Genomic DNA, 22778 nt, shown 5'->3' with positions numbered 1-22778 from the left:
ATTAATATGAGAACACTTTGCACCATCCCTAGCATATCACAGTCCCTTGCTAGGTCAGACAATAAAGTCACCTCCTTTAAAAATAAATTTGAAAACTGAGACTCCCTCCATCCATATCTCTTTTAAAAGCTTTCCTAAGACAAACTATCTAATTCAAGCTTTCCTAAAACAAACTATCTAATCCCAAGTGATTTATTGGAAAGCTTCAAACCCCAACCTTACTCAGAAAACTCTGTTGTGTATGTGGAGTTGAGCAACATCAAACTGTTTCCGCATGTAAAGAGCAGCAGTGATGCTGCTGTTCCCTAGAGCACAAGCACAGGGTATACCCCAGGACCCCCTCCCCATGGATCTATAATGTCAACAAGCTCTACAGTAAAGGGGGGTTGGCTAAAAATATGAAGAGTGGTACCTAAAACAGTAGAACGCTCATCATTAAATTAAACAAACAACTCAGACGCTTAATTAAATTCACCAAAGCCAAATTTGCTGTGAAAATAGAAACTCAAACTAAGAAAAATCAAAAGGCCTTATTAGTTATCTTCCCAAGCTCAGAAGCACAATGGAGCGATGAGCTGAGATGGCTGTGAGCAATGTTACCTTCACTGAAGCTGAAGATGTAGCTAACATACTGGCTGATAAGTCAGCTCCAGCTTTAATAGCCCCCCCTCCCCGTCTATCCCACATGAAATACCTAAAACTGGTCCCCTCATGCCTATCACACAAAACCAAGTCCTAAAAGCCCCATCAAAACATAAAACACTGCATTTGTGAGTTTTGACAATATCTCTGGATGCACATTCAGCTGTACAAAGCATGATTTAGTCACACCCCTAACAACACTGTTCAACCTTAGCCTACATATGGGTTTGGTACCAAGTGAATGGAAATCAGCAACAGTTATTCCCCTGCATAAGGGAGGACCCTCCATGGACCCAGGCAATTATAGGCCTATACATTTTACCAACCTTATATGCAAAGCCATGGAAAGTATTATCATGGAGTTAATTAATAAGGATATAAAGAATATCCAAACAATGGTCCAATCTCAGTTTGGATTCATCAAAGGCAGATCATGCTTACTTAACCTGCACACCTGAACCCATTTCTGCACACACAACCCATATTATCCTGGGACAGCATTCCAGGGTCACTGTACTCACCAGGCGATCTCTCTCTCACTCTCTCTCTCGCTCTCTCATACACACACACACACACACACACACACACACACACACACACACGCACACGCACACGCACACGCACACACGCACACAAGCACATTCACACACAAGCACAGACACACATGCATACACATGCGTTTGAGTGCAGACACACACACATGCAGACATGTGTGCACAAACAAACACATGCACACAAGTGCATGCACACATGCCCATCAATACAGTATCCCCAATCAGCCTCTGGTGCTCACTGCCAACCCCTGTCACTATGGCCCTTCACACCTGTGCGTGTGTGTGTGAGTGTGTGTGTGTGTGTGTGTGTGTGTGTGTGTGTGTGTGTGTGTGTGTGTGTGTGTGTGTGTGTGTGCACGCGTGTGTGCGTGTGTGCGTGTGTGTGTGTGTGTGTGTGTGTGTGTGTGTGTGTGTGTGTGTGTGTGTGTGTGTGCCCTCCTTGTTTTGTTATGAGGGTAGTTTATGTCCAGTGCACAGCATACTCAGACCATGCATGGTATAGGACAGCCTGATTGACGTAGTGTATACATCATTGCTATGTATTGTTATGTCTAATCCTCCTCATTCTTGTACACAAGACACTGCCTTTTAATTAGTGCCATGCTGCACAGACCCTGCCTTCACTTTACATGGTCATTACCTGCCACCGCATCTTCCTAAAACTTGTGACTAGATTCATCTTTCACTGCTGGCAAACCCACTCCCCTGACATAATTGTTTGCACACCTCAGTAACACTGTACACATGGAAAACATATTACTGCAGCTGTTGGGTGGCACAGCGGTGCAGCAGTTAACATGGTCAGCTCACAGCAAGAGGTTCCCTGGTTCAATTCTCAGCTGGGGTGCCTTCTGTGTGGAGTTTGCATGTTCTCCCTGCATTTGCGTGGGTTTTCTCCACGTACTCTGGTTTCCTTTTACAATCCAAAGACATGCAATTGGAGCATTTCTCCCCAGGCCTCCGGTGAAAATAGGCTCTGTCCAGTTGGACTTTCCCAGTCAACAAAATAATAAATAAATAAATTCAAACCATAAGCAGTGGAATCAAGCTGTCATCAGCCAAAACATATGTTCCCTTATGGCTGATATTCTGTCGTTGTGTCTCAGGTGAGGGCCTTGATGACAATGTGGATGCAATCAGTGCTGCCATGTTACACAGGGACAGTGTTGTTCGTCTCATCTGTGGTACATGAAAATCACATATGCTCTTCCATATTATAAAGCATGGCACTGAGAAACTGGTATAGCAGTTGTGTGACAAATGCCAGGAATTCACCTACCATGTTCCCTGATGATCACTGAAAGGTCCCTGTAGCAAGGATTGCCATTGATTTACATACTATGGTGTCCACAGGAATGGGTATTCCATGCATTCCACAAGCCTGTATGGGAGGCAACACATCTATGCCTGCTTTTGCAAGGTGTCTTTGTTCACACATTAAGGCATGGTCAGATCTTTTGGTGAGGGAGAGAGCAACATTGGGCACTGTCATGGCTACGGGGTGAGGGGATAGCCACAAACCCATACATTTCTGCTAACACTGCTGCTGTTGTTCCTGACATATTCACACATCTTTTGTCTCGCTTCAGCACAATTTTATGGTCTACAGCACACTGGCTGTCAAAGCTCATTCTGCAATTTTTATAGGTTTCTCAAATTCTTCTGCAATGTTGTTTGCCATCATCTGCATTCACAATTACCCATATTATCATTTTTTGCTCACTTTTATCTCATTATGTCATAGTTTGCATACCACAGTATTTCATGGTCTTGTACAATCACCATAAGAATGTTTCTGAATTGCCCTATCCTGTGCACAGCCTCATATCACACAAGTTTGTCTTATACATTATGTTATTTGTGATTGAATGCTGATCCTGGTTTGTATTAATGAAATCGGAATTGTGAACACTAAATTAAAAATCAGCTCAGATTGACATTGGTTGCCTGAGGGACCTTTCAGATGCAATAATTATATATATCTATATTAAGTTATTGCAAATTTGTTTGATTTTATGATTTTATTTTTGTAACAAATGAAACAAGAATATTTTCTGAATAAAATGTGTTTTCTTGAAGGAATATATGGCTTGGTAGCAAGTATAATCATGACCTTAACAGATTTAAGGTAAAAAAGAAAACCACATCCAAAAATATCACATTTCCTTGTGAGTATAGCTCAGATAATGATATTTTTAGGTTAGAGGAACAGGATTTTATTTTTGGAACTGATATTAGTTCCATTCTAGATGAGTGCAACAGATAGTTTTGAAAATGTAGCTATGATTTCTAAATAAAATTCACATTGAAGATAATGTTCATTACTTAAAATCATTTAGGATGGCCTGAGTATGTATTAACATGCATTAAATAGTAACTCTTGGCATTGATTATGTTACCATGCTATTGTTAAAACATTCAGAGATACCAGGTTTTCTTCAGTTTCTGATTGCATATATTTTTTCAGTTTTGCAGGGGTTAGATGTGAAGAGATATCTGGGTACTCCAAAGGCTATAGCTACAAAATAGGTACAACATTCAAGGACACTAATCATGCATGGAATGCGGTTCATCTAGATGGGAAATGGCACCTACTGGACAGCACGTGGGGTGCTGGTAATGTACAGGAGAACTGTACAGTATTTTCATTCAAGTAAATTTTGTTTTCCTTTACTAATTTTAGAAATAAAGTTGATAATGTAATAAAAGTTGTCACAGATACATGTTATGAACAATAAATGTGTTCTATTTATTTGTTAAGTGGGTAAGTGACCTTGTCTTCCATAGATACATTGCAGTCATGACCTGAGCCATGAGAGCAAGGTCAAAATGTCAAAAGAAAAAGCACAGATTTAGAGCATCTAGTTAATTAATCCCCTGGATTCTCTATGCCTTGCATGGCAGGAAGGATTAGTGCAGGAGATCCAGCAGGCAATATGTCTGCCTTGCAATCCAGGAGCAGCCTGCAGGGGAGTGCACGAGCACTCTTGCAGTAGTCTTGCACGTACTAAGCCCCCTGCATGCAAATCACCCCATTTGCAGGAGAAATCCATGCAAATGAGGTGAATTTGTGATCCAGGAAGCTTGCAGCTGGCCATGCAGGACTTATGCAATCTGCAGAAATGTACTTGGTTAGTAACCGAATACATTTCTGCAAAATCCAAAACGGAGCCGTGACAGCTCCAAATAAAGGCTGTATATCAGTTAGGAAGCATGTCAATGGCCACGTATAAGGCCATTGGCATTGCAAACAGCCAAAAAAATAAAAAAAATCAACTTTTATTATTATTTAGCCGATCTTGGCTGTTTAAGCATAGGGAGCGGCACGCAAATGGGATCGGGGGAAAATAACAAAATAAACCTAAATTAAGCATTCTAACTAAAATCACTATGTTACCATGCAAGTCAATGGCAGGCAGAAGACAACATGGCCAGTGAGTAATGGTTGCTAAGGGGGGAGGCTCAGTGTGAGATATGTAACTATGCATTAGCAGGAAATCCTATGCAAATGAGTGGAATGATAGTGAATCCCAGTTTTCCCCAACATGTTAGTCAGGTCAAACAGTGTAAGAGTAGGAATAGCTTGGTGCAAGCCTAGGAGTTAGGTGACATCATGGGGGGGGGGTGTCAGGCATACTGTAAGCAGATTGGAGCCCTGTGGCTCGGGTTTGCTCCTAGCTTAGCACAGCTAAGCTAGGGGGTGTGTCTGAGTCTGCCTAGCACTCTCTACATTGCCTAAGCGAGTGTGCGCGCTGCTCACCGGGTTTTAAAGGAAGAAAAAAAAAGTTAAGCCAGGAAATAGCAGCAGTGTGCACATCTGAGCACTCTGTTTGCTCAGTGGGCCCCCGGGCTTATACAGGAAGGCAATGGGAAGGGAAAACAGCAGTAGGAAGGTAATCAAGGAGAACTAGCATAGCTGGCAGGTGAAATGTATCAGAATCAGCCAATTAGACAGGCAGTAGACTGACCCAGCCCAGAACAATGCTATAAGCTATGCAAAGACCTTCCCCTCTGTTTTTTTCCATACTCTACACCACCGGTGTATACAAGCGGGGAACTTTTAACAAACAAACCTACAAAATGAGAGGGACTGCAGCGGGCAACATAGAACAACATGTGCAAGAGGCTGAGGGTGGTGAGGATGTTAATGCTGCCGATCAACTCACAGTGAGGAGACAGAGAAGAGTGTACAGACCCAGGGTAACCTACCAGGGGCTACATGAGCTGGAGATAGTGGAGTGCTATAGGGTGGACAGGGACCTCCTACAGCAAACTGTTGAGCTGTGCCAGCCACACCTGACACACAAAACTGACCGAGGGCAACCTATCCCAGTGGATACCAAGGTTAGTGTAGGCTTAAGAATACTTGCTACAGGTACCTCCCAAAGCTCAACTGAGGATATCATGGAGATCTCACAGGCATTAGCATCCAGAGTATTCCACCAGTTCCTGGATGCCATGTCAGCACATGCCGGTGAGCACGTATATTTCCTCATCATCCGTGAGGAGTTGGCCAGCAATATGTGTCTCTTCTACCAAATAGCAGAATACCCTTAGGTAGTGGGTGCTATAGACTGCACCCACATATGCATAAAAGCATCAGGGTAGGGCCTACATCAACCGCAGGGGCATCCCCTCCATCAACTGCCAGGTCGTCTGCAATGCCCAGGGCATTATAATGAATGTGTGTGCTGGCTGCCCTGGAAGCTATCACGATTCCCACATTTGTCATCTGATGCAGCTGTACCAGAGATTTGCCAATGGGGACATCCCCTATGGTCACCTAACGGGGGATGCTGGTTACACACTGGAGCTGTGCCTTCTGACACCCATCAGAAATGCACACACACCTGAACAAGAATGCCATAATGAGGCACAAGAACAGACCAGACTTCTAATGAGACTGTGTTTGGAATGCTCAAGTCACGGTTCTGGTGTCTGGACACATCCGGTGGAGCCTTGCAGTACTCACCAGCTAAATGTACCCAAATTGTTATAATATGTGCCATAGGTTCATAGGTTCATAGGTTCATACTAGGCTATCTGCCCGAGGGCATTTATAAGCCTAGCCCATAGTTTTGTGGCTTACGCCACCCCTTTAGTATGGGGAACTATACCCATTATTTTGCTGTGCCTCTGTCTAGCAGTGACACTGAGGTAATCCCTGGAGTATATCTGCGATCTCCCATCCATTGGTTAAGATTTCTCTTGAACAAGGCCAGCGAGGTGCTCTGCCTCACATATACCGGGATTTTGTTCCACAGCATAGGGAGTCTTTGGGTGATGAATCTATCCCTCCAGCATGTCCTATTAATAGCCGTGTCGAGGTTTAAGTCTCCCGCCCTTGTGGCTCTGACGGATCTAGATTTTTTGAGATGAAGCATATTCATCAAATCTGGGTTTGACATGGCCTTGTATGTCAGGCAAAGGTCACCTCTGAGCAAGCGGTGGCGACTGAATAGAGCTGGAGTTCTTTCAGTCGGGCAGCATAGGACAGATTTTTGAGACCCTTTATCCTTTTGGTGAGGAACTTTTGTGGCCTCTCCAGCTGCTGCAAGTGTCGGGTCAGATACATTCCGAATGGGGCATTGTACTCAATCATTGGTCTGATGAGTGATGAGTATAGGGAGACTATGACCTCCCTTGATCTAGATGTGAATCCCTTCATGATAAGGTGGGCAATGTAGAAGGTCTTCCTAACTACTTTAGCTACATGGGTGTCGAATGACAGGCTACTGTCAACCTGGGTCCCCAGGTCCCTGATAACTTCTTCTGTGCTCAGAAGATTACCACCTATATGGTAGCTAGGGGTAACCTTGTTTTTCCCGAAGGGTATGACTATGCATTTTTTGGCATTTAACTTTAGGCCATGGCTCTGGCACCAGTCATCCGTTTCTGTGAGACCCTTCTGAAGGATATCTGTGTCAGATGTGTTTTCGACTACAGCTCCCAGTTTGCAGTCATCTGCAAACTTTGTCAGCCATAAACCTCCTGTGTTTGCTTGTACTTTGGAAAAGTAGATGCCAAACAAGAGTGGGCCCAGGACTGAGCCCTGTGGGACACCACTTGTGACAGGCTTTGAGTCTGACATGGCGCCAGCAACTCTGACCCTGTGGGTTCTGTCACTCAGCCAGTTTGCAACCCATCTTGTGATGTATGGGTTAACATTTAAGCTGATGAGTTTTTCAATGATACCCGAGTGGGGTATTGTATCGAAGGCCTTCGCCAGATCGAGGTAGGCTGTATGGACTGCCTTTCCCTCATCAATGGCTTTGGTGACTGTTTCAAAAAAGTCAACCAAGTTTAAAAGGCATGATCTGCCTTTGACAAAGCCAAACTGGGTTGGATCCAAAGTCTGCAAATTCCTTATGTCTTTATTTATGAGGTCCATTATGATCCTCTCCATAGCTTTGCAGATAAGGCTTGTCAAGCTAATGGGCCGGTAATTTCCAGGGTCTGTGGAGGCACCGCCTTTGTGAAGTGGGACCACAGTCGCAGTGCGCCACTCCCTGGGTGCGTATCCAGAGGTGAGACTATGATTAAACAGCTGTCCTAGCTGTGGGTTTAATTCCTCGTTGAGTTCGTGGAGCACACAGCCTGGGACACCATCAGGTCCCATGGATGCTGTGTTTTTTGCTTTGGAGAGAGCAGTTCTCACTTGGGCGTTTGAGATGTTTGGGGGGCTGCAACCATTTGGTATAGATATCTCTCCTTTTGGGGGGGGGGAGTTTGCACTGAACCTGTCAGCCAGTATGTTGGCAATGTCTGTAGGATCAGTAATCTTCACATCATTTTGAACTAGTTCTGAGCATATCTGGGAGTTTCCTCCCAGGTTTCTAACATAGCTAAAGAAGGCCTTATGATTGTCTTTTGAGTCTTTAGCTATTTTTCTCTCAAAATTTGCTTTGGATGATTTTATGAGAGCTCTTAGTTTTTTACTTATAGTGATCAAAGGTTTCTTACCTTTTAAGGATTTTGCTCTATCTTGTAGTAGCTTCCTCCTTTTGTTGTAGAGTTTGTTTATGGCTGGGGTCCACCAGACTCGACGCTTGCCCTTGGTACAAAGAGTCTTTGTTTTGCTTGGGATTGCCTTATCCATGCAGTCCTGCAGGTGCTGGTAGAAGGCATTTGTAAGTGATTCAGCGGCTTGAGTACTGTTTTCCATGGCTCGGGGCCTTAAAGGAGACCAAACTAGTCGCTAGAAGTGTGAAGTCGGCTTTAGAAGTTTTTACTGTGGTCTTTTTATTTCAGGTGGGGTGGGATGAGGACCTCCAGCAAGAGTAGTTTGTGATCTGATCTCACCAGTGAGGGGTATACTTCCGGTGTTGAACATTGTGCTCCCATGTTCGTGATGATGAGATCAAGTATGTTTTCTCCTCTTGTGGGGATGGTGACTAGTTGTTCCATGGCATTTGAGTTTATGAATTCCAGGAACTTTTGGGCTAGGGTGTTTGGGCTTGAGTAGTGTTCCCAGTCTATATTAGGGTAATTGAAGTCACCTAGTATGATGGTGTTTGGAGATACATTTATCCCCTCCAGTGTTTTCAGGAAAGCCATGTGAGGTTCCTGAGTTTGTGAGGGTGGCCTGTAACATGCTACAATTTGCAGAGCAGTCTTGCCTATGGTTAATTGCACCTGGATGGTCTCCGATGCATCGTGCGTTGCCACCAGTCTTGAGGTGTGGGTGTCCTTGATGAATATGGATACCCCCCCTCCTTTCTTGGTATTGTCCGGATTTTGGGGCCGGAACGCATGATATGAGGTAAAACCTGTTAGTGCTGGGGTGCTCTCAGGAGCCTTGAACCAGGTTTCTGTCACAGCACAGACATCGATGTTCTCCATACTGAAAAGGGCCTCAAGTGCGTGCATTTTGAGATTTAGACTTCTGGCATTGAGCAGCATTACCCTTAGTTTTTTTCCTTTTTTGTGTTCTAGGGTGGTAGGTTTAGAATTTGAGCCTTGCCTAAAAAAGGCACTATGGGGGTGGCAAGAGCCTTTGCCAATATCCGGAATCCCAGGGGTGACAGGGGCAAGCCGTCCCTTGCGAAGCAGCGTGGCTTGTCCAGCATGTCATCCCAGGCAGACAGACATTGGATCCCCTTTGAATGACACCAGAGTTTAAGCCAATTGTTAAAGCTGATCATCTTATCTCTGTATTGTGGCATCATTCTTGGTGAAGGTAGGATACTGCTCAAGGTCAGGGTCATACCTGCCTGGGCTACATAATCAGAGAGCTCCTGAATGTCTCTTTTCATGTAGTCCAAGGAGGTACGTCTCAGGTCGTTTACACCAGCGTGGACAATGACTGAGTCGTATTTGTACCTGCTGTTGAGAGACCTGAGTGCTTGCGTTATGTGGCGGATTCTAGCGCCCGACAGGCAGCTTGCTGTAACTCTCTCCTTACTCAGTCTGGTGAGCGGGACGTCAGTGTGTCTGACTATGGAGTCACCAATGACTAGTGTGTCTGGCATTGTGTTTGGCCTTAAGGGCTTTGACTGTTTGACACTCTGACTGTGAGGTCTATGTGTTGCATGTGTTGTGTTCTGAGGTGGTGGTTGTTTGGGTGTCTGCTTTGGTGGCCTCTGCTGTTTTGGTAGATTTCTGATCAGAGCCTCCGAGTATGTCTTTGTGTGTTTATGTGTATGATTTGAGGTTGTGATGGTACTATGTGAGACTGGGTCTGCACAATATGATCCTGCGGAAACAGCTGCAGCAGCAACAGCACGGGGCAGTGCCACACAGCCCCCACCAATGCCAAGGCCTGCACAGGCCAGAGTGGCTCAGAGGAAGAACAACCCAAAAAGCACTATATTGAGGAGAAGCAAAGCACCAGACAGCTGCAGGTACAAATCCAAGTTTATTGAGAGAACCACACACAAAACGTAAAACGCTAACACCACACCATGCATTTTTCATCTATTACATCAGACTTCATCAGACAAAAGAAGACATACTATAACCACATATATATATAATGACAGAAATTTAAACGGTCCAATAGGAATACATCTCATGAATATATAATCCAAAATATATAATAATCTAAAATATGCATGTGTCCTTAAATAACTTTTTCATAATACAAACACTAAAATTAGAGTGTAATAGACAAGAATATTTCCACAAGTATTTAATGAATCCTGATCTATTGTAGAGAATGTTAGATATAAAATGTAATGTGTAAAATGTAATAGATTACAGCAGGTATAAGGAATTCAAACAACTCAGTGATGAAAACCATTGCAACACTCCCATCAAGTGGCCAAACATGGAAATGACATGAAATAACACTGCGTGTACTAAATACATATGACCAAAATATGCATTCTAATGAATCTATGTATTACATTAAAATCAAAATGTACAAATAATTAGGAGACAAAAAAGAAAGTCTGTAAATAAAATCAAGAAATAATACCTTAAAATTATCATGAATAAATAAAATATCATCAATTACAAAATGTAAAAACCTCTAGTATAAAACTCTATAAAATGTATATGTATATAAGTGCATAGAAATAAAAATAAAAATATGTAAATGTGTAAATATATTAATCGAGTTGGATACAAGAATATATAAGAAGATTGAAAGGATATAGAATCAATGGACAACCTATAATTGTGATGGTGACTAATTAAAGTCTAGCAGCAGAGAAACATTGTCATTTAAACCTGGGGACTTGTTGGCTTCAAGAATAACCTGCCAGTAAAGTTCCCGATATTCAGTCTTGGTTTCCCATAAACCACCCCTCTCATCTTTCTGAACTTCTTCTATAATAAAAAAAGTGTATTTTGCTAAGGGGCAGGTGTTGGTGTGTTTATATAATGCATTAGTAATTTTCCTATTTTTTATATCATTGATGTGTTCATATATTCTTCTTCTAATCTTCCTCTCAGTTTTACCAATGTAAAAACTGGAACACACCTTGCATATAGCAATGTATACCACTCCTGCAGATTCACAGGTACTGTGGGTCTTGCTTATAATTTCTTTCCCCCTAGCTTCAATAAAAACACTTCGAGTATCACCCATCAAGGGACATTGGGCACACATTTTACATGGAAAGGTGCCGTTAGGTTCCGTTGTTCTCTTTTTCTCATTTTGATATGGCAAAAGCCAATCTTTAATATTATGTCCTCCTCTGAAGATAGTCTTGAGGGGAATGTTTTCTTTCAAACCAAGATCACTTATCCTAATAAATTTGTCCCATTCTTTTTCAAAAACTTTTTGAGTAATAACAGCGTCTCCACTAAAATCAGTAATAAAAGCCCTCTTGTAATGCTTAACAGTATTCTTAGGGCTAACAGTGGCCTCTATCATAGTAATATTGTCATTATTCTTAAAAATGTTAACTTCTTTACCCAAAATAGGTTGAAATCTACTTTCTCTTCCTCTAATAACTTCATCTCACTATATAAGTGGATGGGGGATCGTAGGTTTGTCCCAGGGATTACTCCCGTGTCACTATTAGACAGAGGCACAGTAAACTAAACCTTAAAAAGGGCACAGTATACTCAAATCAAGGGGTGGCGTAAGCCATACAGAATTGGGCTAGGCTTATAATTGCCCCAGGGCAGATAGACTTGTATGAACCTATGAACCTATGAACCTATATCTTTAATTTTTATGATAAATTCTAAAGGGTAACCCCTTTCCAAAAACATTTGAACCAGAAACTCACTTTCTTCAACAAAATCTAAATCGTTAGAGGTCATTCTTGAAATTCTAACGAACTGACCTTTCACAATACTTCTTTTCTGGTGAATCGGGTGTCCACTAGTAAAGTGCAAATAGCAGTTTGAAAAAGTTTTCTTCCTGAATACTTTTGACTTAAAATGATTGTCATCTTTAATTAATGTCACATCTAAATAATTTATTTCTTGAAAACCAGTTTCATGAGTACATTTTAAAAAATGGGTAGTGTTATTGATGTAGTGTATAAATTTATCTAGCCTTTCTTTAGTATCTTTCCATAATATGACTATATCGTCTAGGTAACGTTTGTATAAACACCAACAGTCTTTATAAATACTGTCAAAAATAAAATTTGTTTCCCAGGTGTTTAACACCATATTGGCATAAATAGGGGCACATCTTGCTCCCATCGCTACACCACTACTTTGTTGGAAATATTCTTGAAAAAATATATAGTTGTGTTTAAGTACCATTTCCATCAATACAATACAAATATATATTTCATTATCTGTTAAATCACCAAAAGACTTAATGGCTTCTTCAAACCATTCAAGGCCTATATCATGTGGAATAGAACCAAAAAGATCCACCACATCAATAATCACGAAAATAAGATCCTTTGTGTACCTATCATCTTTGACATTATGTAAAAAGTCCCAGGAATCTTTCAAGAATGAAACACCTTTCATCATAGATTTTTTTCAATTTCATATCATCTTTGACATTATGTAAAAAGTCCCAGGAATCTTTCAAGAATGAAACACCTTTCTTCATAGATTTTTTCAATTTTACATCAATAAATCTAGCTAAGGGAGAAATAGCTGAACCTTCAGCAGCTACAATGGGATGCAGAGGGGGGGTCCATAAAATTCTTATGGACTTTTGGAATTCCAAAAATGGAGGGAATTTTTGGCTTGTCATTATGTAAAAAATCAAATGTGTCTTTGTCAATAATTCCCTCCAAAACCAGATTGTATAATGTGGAATAAATTCTTCTGTATCCAATATGTATTTCATTTTTGGATACATTTCCATATTTCGACATGTCCAGAAGAATGTTGAACATTTTAGCTTCATACATTATATTGTTCATCAGGACAATGTCGCCCCCTTTGTCAGGTTTCATTACCCTTAGGTTAGCATTTCCCCTTAACTGATGTAATAACGTATGTTCAGTAAGTGAAAGGTTGGATGCAAATTTGTTTTTCTTCACTGCCTGTCTTAACTCGTTCTCAACTAAATTCTCAAATTTTTAGTTGTACATGAACAGGTGGATTCCAAATACTTTTCTATTTTAGCTCGTTGGATGTGTCACCACATGATTCACCTCCACCAAAAATCAATTCAAAATTAATTTTCCTAAGAAACATCTTTAACTCAATCACTAATTTGCTGATATCACATTTTTTCCTAGGGACAAAATTTAACCCCTTAGAAAACAAACTAAAATATGCCTTATCCACATTTAGTTCTGTATAGTTAAAAATATTACAATTGCTAAACTCGTTACATGTACAGACTACAGAATTTAAAAAGCTCTCATCTTGAACCGTCTCCACATCATTTAAACATAACAACTGTTCAAAACTTTGTTCAAATAAATGATTCATGTCATTAGAAATAATTATCTTCTACCCCTCCGCCTCCATCCATTCTGGTAGAAATTCCCTTCCCTCTGTTTTTTTATTCTTTCTGACCTCCGGAGGGGGGGGGGGGATTCTAAAGGGTCCAAGTTGTCTTCAGCATTCATGTTTATTTCATTATCATTGTTATAACTTTTTTGCTCATAGCCACTATTATAAATGTGGTTGAAAGTACCTCTAGGTTTAGGGTAATGTACATACTACAGAAGAGGAACAACCTGAGCCTGCCCCAGTAGGCAAATGGAGGCATGCCCAGTATGCCGAGGCTGCAGCAAAGAGACAACACATAGCAGATACACTGACACAGTAGGGACCCAGGAAATGACACCTCCCTCTAACTCACACATACAGTAAAAGGGATGCCAAACATGACACTACCTGTGCTCAACCATGTATAGGGAGTGTACTATGAGCATCGAACATAAGCAGCCCTCCAGTACCATCTTCAATCCTGGCACACCCACATGGTAAGTCAATCAACCTACCAATTGCCAAATGGAGTAAAATGTGTCATTACCTGTATCTATGGTATGGATGTGAGCATGCAAGGGAATTGGGTGGCTGAATGTTATGGCAACAGATAGTAGACACCCATAGTGTCACCATGACATTTGTAACACATACTGGAGTCACCATAGTAACCAGCACTACACAGGTTGACAAAACCCACTGCCGGAAATGTACTGGGTGACATGTGTGTCCATATGACTCACACATGCCAGTCATGGAGGTTCAGATAACCAACAACAGTCTCAGCCAACAGGACAGGTGTAGACAAATCCAAACAGAGCCTGTGCTATGGCCTCTTAATGATCCCTATGGGTAACCTCCCCCACAGGCCTACACAGACAGACTACAGCAGGTCAGGCAGTGGGATGTTAATTCTGAAGGGTAGGAAGTCAGGCACTAATATGTAGGGCAGCCAAAGCTAAGACCTGTAGTACACTGATATGCCATTAGTCAGTATGATAGGTTAGAATACAGAATGAAATGGAGTAACTGACATACCAGTACAGTCATAGCAAATGTGTGCATGTGCCAGGTATGACCCCCATCCTATGTAGATATGTAGAAACAGTAAGGTGTGCCCCCTCACTCCCATGTAAACGTGTAGAAAAAGTCAGGTGGGTGTGCCCCCCCCCCCCAATCCTTTGTAGAAATGTAGTAACAGTCAGGTCTGCCCCCCCAATCCTGTGTAGAAATGTAGTAACATGTATGAATAGGTATAATACGAGTGGAGCACAGTTGGCCAGAGGTGGCCAAGGTAACAGGATAGGTTGTAGCATTTGCATAATATGCAGGTCTGAGTGTGTTAGGATGGTGTGTGTTTCATAATGTGTGAGAGTGGTCAGTATGTATGTATGCATGTTGAGGTAAGACCTGGTGGCCATTGCCCCTACTGCTAATAGGGACAAGCACTCATGACTGCAGTGCCAAAGACAATTCCCACCAGTATAACACATGCAAGCAGTAAGCTATTGTAAATGTATGGTGGTAATATGTGTCACCATCTGAAAGACTGACATGGCATGGCTGTTGGGCTAGATATACAAGCAGTACACAGGGGAAAGTACCCCAGACATACAGTATATATTGTGTCACTATGAAATGGTGACACCCTTGGATTTGTACATATAGGTATGTATCACAGTAACAGGATCTGTAGTAGGGGATACCGGTGAGGTCTGCCCAAACACCTGCAGATCACAAAGGAGGTAGGACTGATGTATTGGGAATCAGCTGATGTACCCGCACATGCCAGCATAACTGCAATGCCCCATACATATCTGTGTGTCAGATGCAAATAGTGTCCATAGCACACATGCACCCAGCCACACAAACACCACCCACAGGTACCTCTCTGGCAATATCCCTGCTGTGGGGAATGGGTACAGTACAACCTCACCTGTATATGATAATAGCAGAAGACTGCAGCATGCAGTGCAGGTGTCCCATGCAGGTGTGTCCCTAGCTGTAGGTAGCACCCTGCCAGCATCCACACCACCTGATCAAGACTGATAGAAGGTACTGGCATGAACAACTATCACATCTACCCTGTCACCCCAGGGGAATATACTGTATAGTGGTCTGGGACAGTAGGTCTGACAGAAAATCAATGGCCTGCCACATCTGGCCTGCATCAACACTTAATGCCCACAGGCACCTGCCAAAGGCCCATGTCTCATATGTACTGCCAATGCATGTTATGTCATGGACACCCAAATAACAACATAACACACTCCATTTAAGCCATATGCAAGGCCATGTGGACAAACCACAGTAACATGTTCACCATGTCCCACTGCATGAACTGTGGACCAACACTAACAAACACCTGTGATGTGGTGATACCCTTAGGGAAAGTATCACAGAATGTATGCATAATGTATGGAAGAGGTTTGAATAACAGAGGGTGGTGTGGGAGCATGGGCAGAATGGAATGTACAGGGTCCAACATCAAGCTGTGTGCACACTATCCCTGGCTGCAAACACATAAATGGGCGGCTACACACCTGCCCTTACACCACAATAGAGTAAATGTCCTGAGCCATGGCCCCTGCCTCTGGCTAACATGTGCAAATCTCTACAGTTGTGAGGCATTGCCATAGCAAGATAAGGCCATACTGCCATGTTGATGGGCAGACAAGTATGGGATCTGCTGCCAGCACTGTACCAAGGTGCTGAACTGGATACACAAACCCAGCACCAAGTGTCTGCAGCTGTCCCTCCAGAATGGCATAACTTACCATGAATACGTAGGTGTCTGCCCACAATACCGGACACAGCTGCAGTCACCCTTGTCCCACAAGTCATCAACAAGAATGTCCACAATAACAGTACACATGTCTGAATATCTCTGCTAACAGCAGTACCATGCAGCTGAAGCAGCACAGACACAATCACCTACAGTACACACTATCCCCTGCACAGTTTATCCCCATATTACCAAATGATTGATGGATACCCTGCAGAAACAGTATGTTACCTGTAGGTGTAACACACAAATGTCTGCACTGCAGTACAAACTACCTGGAATCGTGCCACACATTCAATACAGAAGGACATACTGGGCATGCTCACACACTTAGAGAAATGAGGGCAATGTCAGCCAACAACATACCGAAAGGTCATACTGGGCATGCTCACACACTTAAATGAAGGCCATGTCTGCAAACAACAGTGGACCAGACATATCTGGCATTTGCAGATGTTAGAGCAGACACTCCTCAGTATGCAGCACTCATGCTTTGCACACACACTCTGAATAGGAATACAGGCATATATCCAAGAACAACACACTATAATAAGCCAAATGTAGCCATACACAGATGTGTGGAATAGAGTGACTGTCACAAGGAGCCATCCATTATGAGGCCTGTCCCACCCAGCACACAGCCAAATGGCTACAACCACGAGGTTCAGATGTCACTAACTTTTGACCTTAGCCACTGGTATCTGTCAGCATGACTAACTATGTGGTGCAAGTGTTAGCTCTGCAACATGACTGTACAAGGAAGTAGTCATCTAGCAGCTGTATACATGTACCTGTGGAATATACCCTAGGTGTGTCCGCATGTGGTGTGTCAACCGCTAGATGAATGGTTTATGGCCCATGCACACACACTGCCCTCTCCATAGCTGTACTATGACAAGCCTCCTGAGGTCATCCACTTTGAAATACACCCTTGTGAAAGGCATAGGCCAGTAATGTCCGTGGTGCTTCCTATAACTGCGTACTTCTGTAGTGTGATAAACTAGTCAAGTAGAAGTTCTAATCCCAGACATGGCAGCACCGTGTGTGTGCGTGTGTGTGTGTGTGTGTGTGTGTGTGTGTGTGTGTGTGTGTGCGTATCTGTGTGTGTGTAGAGAGCAATGCTTTTTAGGCTAGTCACACTCACTACAATTCAAATGCCCTACTTTGTCAAGGCTGCTGATGTCATACACTGTGAAATCCACCTTTTGGAAAGCTACAGCCCAGTAATCTCTATGGTGCATCCTATACTTGTGTACTGCTGTAGTATAATAAAATAGGTAGGAGTTCTAATCCCAGATATGGCAGCTGTGTGTGTGTGTGTGTGTGTGTGTGTGTGTGTGTGTGTGTGTGTGTGTGTGTGTGTGTTTGTGTCACCGTCTGTGCAGAGAGCAATGCTTTTTAGGCTAGTCACACTCACTACAATTCAAATGCCCTACTTTGTCAACGCTGATGATGTCATACACTGCGAAATACACCTTTTGGAAAACAGCAGTCCAATAATCTCTGTGGCGCATCCTATACCTGCGTACTGCTGTAGTGTAATAAACTAGTTAGGTAAGAGTTCTAATCCCAGACATGGCAACAATGTCTGTGTGTGTGTGTGTGTGTGTCTGTGTGTGTGTGTGTGTGTGTGTGTGTGTGTGTGTGTGTGTGTGTGTGTGTGTGTGTGTGTATGTGTGTGCGTGTGTGTGTATGTGTGTGTGTGTGTGTGTATGTGTGTGTGTGTGTGTGTGTGTGTGTGTGTGTGTGTGTGTGTGTGTGTGTGTGTGTGTGTGTGTAGTTGTCACTGTCTGTGTAGAGAACAATGCTTTTTAGGCTAGTCACACTCACTACAATCCAATTGTCCTACTGTGTCAAGGCTGCTGATGTCATACACTGTAAAATACACCTTTCAGAAAGTAATCTCTGTGGCATGTCCTATAACTGTGTACTGCTGTAGTGTGATAAACTAGTTAGGTAGGAGTTCTAATCCCAGACATGGCACGTGTGTGTGTGTGTGTGTGTGTGTGAGAGTGTGAGTGTGTGTGTGTGTGTGTGTGTGTGTGGTGGGGGGGGGATAATGCATTTTAGCCTAGCCACACTCACTACAATTCAAATGCCCTACTCTGGCAATCCTGCTGATGTCATTCATTGTGAAATACAGTTTTGGGGAAGGTGTTCTTCAGTTATCCCCGTGGTGCATGCTATAACCACTTCATGCTGTATTGTGATATAGAACTCTGGTACGGGTTATATATCCACACATGCCAGTTGTGGATGTTTTGTGTGTGTTTCAATGTCTCTGTAGGGAGCAATGCATTTTAGCCTAGCCACACTCACTACAATTGAAATGCCCTACTTTGGCAATCCTGCTGATGTCATTCATTGTGAAATACACCTTTGGAGAAGAAGTTCTCAAGTAATCATGCTGCAGTGTGATATAGAACTCTGGTAGGTGTTCTATTTCCACACATGTCGGTTGTGGATGTTTTGTGTGTGTTTCAGTGTCTGTGTAGGGAGCAATGCATTTTAGCCTAGCCACACTCACTACAATTTGAATGCCCTACTTTGGCAATCCTGCTGATGTCATCCAATGTGAAATACACCTTTGGGAAACAAGTACTCCAGTAATCTCTGTGGCGTGTACAATAACTGTGTGGTGCTGTAGTGTAATAAACTAGTTAGGTCAGAGTTCTATTCCCAGACATGACAGGTGTGTGTGTGTGTGTGTGTGTGTGTGTGTGTGTGTGTGTGTGTGTGTGTGTGTGTGTGTGCCTGTGTTTGTAACTCATATCCTGTGTGGAGGTGGTTGTGAGTGTGTAACAACTGGGCCCAATGTGGAGCGGGTTTTGCAAATTTCTTATATGGTAGCCCTAGTATATATGACAATGTCCACCATACAGGGATAACAGATGTGAAATAGCTGAGAGGCTGGGGTGCACATCCATACCCATACATGTAACATCAAAGCCAGGCAAACACTCTCAACCCATGCCTCATACATACACACACTTGCCTAGGCAACAGGCACTATGTTGGTAGTACACTGCATATTGCCTACTGATAGTAATTATGGAATGATTGCAGTGGGCTACAGAGGGCATGGCACCTTGTCCATCTGTCAAATAGGTGCATACATGCTGACAGTGCACCTTCCCCATGTTCACCATTGGACACCTGCAACACCTGTGGTGACATCAAATGTGGCCCACAAAGGACATACCATGCCTGAAAACATGCTCATGAAAATGTAGCTATGACAGATGCCACTGACACCAGGGAATGTCGTTAGCATGCAATGCTGTCCATTACCAGTTCCCTCCACATGAGGCCAGGACTGGCACATCTGATGATAATCTGTGTACACAACATGGGCCAGACACCCCAGGTACAGTTCCACATGTCACTGTACATGCATGTGGGAGGTGTGTACATCCCATAAGGAACACATACATGGCAAGCAATGCACAGCATTGGCCACACGCAATAGTCACCCAGGTAACTGGATAGTGAATACAATACCCACCTGTGTGGGCAAATCCAGAAACTACACCCCTGAGCCACAATGCAGACCATTGTCATGTGGCCTGATGCCAAGGTATACCCATTACCTAGCCTTGTATAGCCATCTGGCACAGTCGACCACTACACACCCATGAAGCACTGCACCCATGCATGTCAGTACTGGCACCCTGTGTGTGTGCGAGTGTGTCTGTGTGTGTGTGTGTGTGTGTGTGTGTGTGTGTGTGTTGTATAATGCGTATGATCAAATTCACATTCACTACAACCCCCATTGGCGTACTGAAGCATGCTGTCTGATGTCCAACACCTCCTCATACCCTTTGCCCATATAACCTCTGTATGACCCCTGTGGTGCATGTGATACCTGCACTGTACTGTGTTGTGGCAATCTCACTAGTGATGAGTTGTATTCCTGACCCTGCCAAGTGTGTCAATGTGTGTGCGTGCCTGTGAGAGTGTGGCTGTGTGACGCTGGCATCAGTTCATGTGGACTGGCACGTGTACTAGTCCTACCATATAGCTACCATATCCCTGCAGTAGATGTCACTCACCATTACATATACGTTCTGAGGGCTCCTCAACATGTAACCTATGTGGCGCATCCAATAACTGCATAGAAATGTGATAGCACTACATAGTCATCAGGAGTTTGATACCCTGTGCTGGTAGGTGTGTGACACAAACATGCTTAAGTTTTACTCTCCCACCCCTCCCTGACTTGTCTTTGCCTCTGTCTGCCTCTTTCACTCCATCTCTGGTGGATGTGGAGACCTACACCTGCCTTGCTTAGGCAGCAGCATGTGTGTTTTAAGTGATGCTCATGATCAGCTGATGGCCTCTGCACGAATTGCAGCCCTCCTCTAGCTGATTGCATGCGGAACAGCTGTGGTAACATTCCCATAGCCAATTGCATGGAAACACACTCCAATATCTAGGAACATCATGTTGGTGTTGGACCTTTTCATTCACTGTGAGCAGGAACTCGATCTGTTTTTAGGCAAACAGCATCTCAGATGGATTGGGGATTTACCTCCAACAACATACACTGTGGAAACAGGACAACACACAAGAGGGGGATGTGACTGACCTGATCACAGACTGTAAGTGCTCCTATACTGCATTTGTAGTAATGTTGGTTTATCAGGGTGTGTGTGGATATGGCTATCCTACATGTTTTAATACCTGATGTAAAAACAAAAAAACGGCTCAGGAACAATGACAGTGTCCACAGACAAAAATTTAATAAAATCAGTATCTTTTAAAACCAGTACTGTAATAACTCATTTAAATTTAAAGCCATTGAACAAATACAATATCAGGATAATATAATGCATACCATGCTCAGAGGTGGTTCTAGTTCACTGAACTTACAAAAGACAGAACTTTTATGGCAGTTACGTTTGGATGCATGTCGCCCACCAGGATTGAATGAAGTTTATTCGCTCACCTGTATACTTAAACTTAAGAACTGGCTACGTTACGTGAACACTTTCAGCATTCACATTGCATTCTATTGGGTTACCAAATACATATTAGTTTGTTTTTCATTTAACTAGACGTTAGGTGCCTACTAGCCCCGTGTTAGGACTTAAGGTGTCTGTTTCAGTATTTACGAAATTAGTTCAATATGTGTCTAATCCTGCCCTTATAGGACAGGTAGTTTCAGACTTATTGTTCCTATTTTTGATGCTGTTTTTGCATCTATCATTTTAACATTAAACATTTGAATACATTCAGCACTATGCAGTCCTTTAAATTGGTTATAGAGATGAAGCTGTACAATAGTTTTAAAGTATTTTGTGGTTTTCACCTAGTGCTCATGACTGTATTGGGCGCTCTATCCCCAGGTTTATGTTTCAACATACTGTTGATGTGAGGGAATGTAGTGTGATAGCGCTACAGGAATGGGCATATTTTTAGTAAACTAAGACTATTATAAACTTGGGATGTAAGTGTAGCCTTGTTGGCACTTTTTTACACATAAGTACGGACGATATATTTAACATCAGTATTTACATGTCATTTTACACATCATTGTATATTGACACAACACTCTGCTTTGGAGTAATTGAAAAATAAAAAATATATACATACACACACATTATTTCATTCCTAAGAAGTGGAGTGTAACTAAAACATAACATATGATTGCATTTAAATACAATTTTTCTGGCTGTTAGGTTTGTTTATTTCCATTTTCATTCTTTGTTTTTTGCACATTTTGCTGTTTTCACAGAGTTGAAGGCAGTCAGTGTTGTTCTGACTCTAAAGAGTTAATTTTGAGTTACATGTGTCATGTGACCACTTACCTTGCATTTACATTTTCTTTGCTCTATGTAGTGCATTTGTCTGAAGAAGTCTGTTTACACAAACAGACGAAAAGTGCTTAACATTTGTACTTGCAGATAATTGTTTTCTTGGTTCATTTTGGATTTAATTCATTACAGTATTGGTTTTAAAAGATACTGATTTTATTAAATTTTTGTCCATGGACACTGTCATAGTTCCTGAGCCGTTTTTTCGTTTTTACATCAGTTTTTTGTTTTTTGGTGGTTGAACATGTTTTAATACCTGCCATGTCAGTACTATGTTTGTGAGGAATCTCCATCTGTAGGGTCATCTGCAGACGGGCAGTGTGTGGTACCTTTGATTTCATGTGTTACCCACAAAGCATCTGTCTGTGAACTGCAGAAGGTAGTGTGAGGATTACGGTTTGTAGATGGTGAAAGCCGTGACAGTTACTGAGTTCATATCCCTCATAGGACATATGTTGCAACAAACCCTGTTACAACAGTAAATGTATGAGGTTATCACAGCAACATGCCAATATTGGACTTGTGTATGTGCTTCCATCCACAACTCTGTCAAACTTTGTACATATGTCATGCATTAAGAGGTGCATATGTACACCATAATTAGTGACATCATATCTTATAACAAGCCAGTGAGATATCAGACTGCTACACGTTATGTACATTTGAGGTTAT

The 22778-nt window shown here is 42.5% G+C and overlaps 1 protein-coding gene across 1 annotated transcript in view; it reads left to right on the top strand.

Annotated features, from left to right (window-relative positions):
- The window catches only part of KY (kyphoscoliosis peptidase), a 538508-nt gene that overhangs the window by 376536 nt on the left and 139194 nt on the right, over window positions 1-22778 (top strand). Inside the window, exon 10 of the mRNA XM_044073511.1 lies at window positions 3664-3849. Within this exon, the coding sequence (XP_043929446.1) occupies window positions 3664-3849 (186 nt within the window). The remainder of the gene's footprint in view (window positions 1-3663; window positions 3850-22778) is intronic.

Source organism: Protopterus annectens, chromosome 6.part0 (genome assembly GCF_019279795.1).
Source record: "Protopterus annectens isolate FY-2018-M chromosome 6.part0, PAN1.0, whole genome shotgun sequence".
NCBI classification, from domain to species: domain Eukaryota; kingdom Metazoa; phylum Chordata; order Ceratodontiformes; family Protopteridae; genus Protopterus; species Protopterus annectens.
Note: the sequence above shows the minus strand (reverse complement) of the source record. Positions and strands in the feature narration are given on the sequence as shown.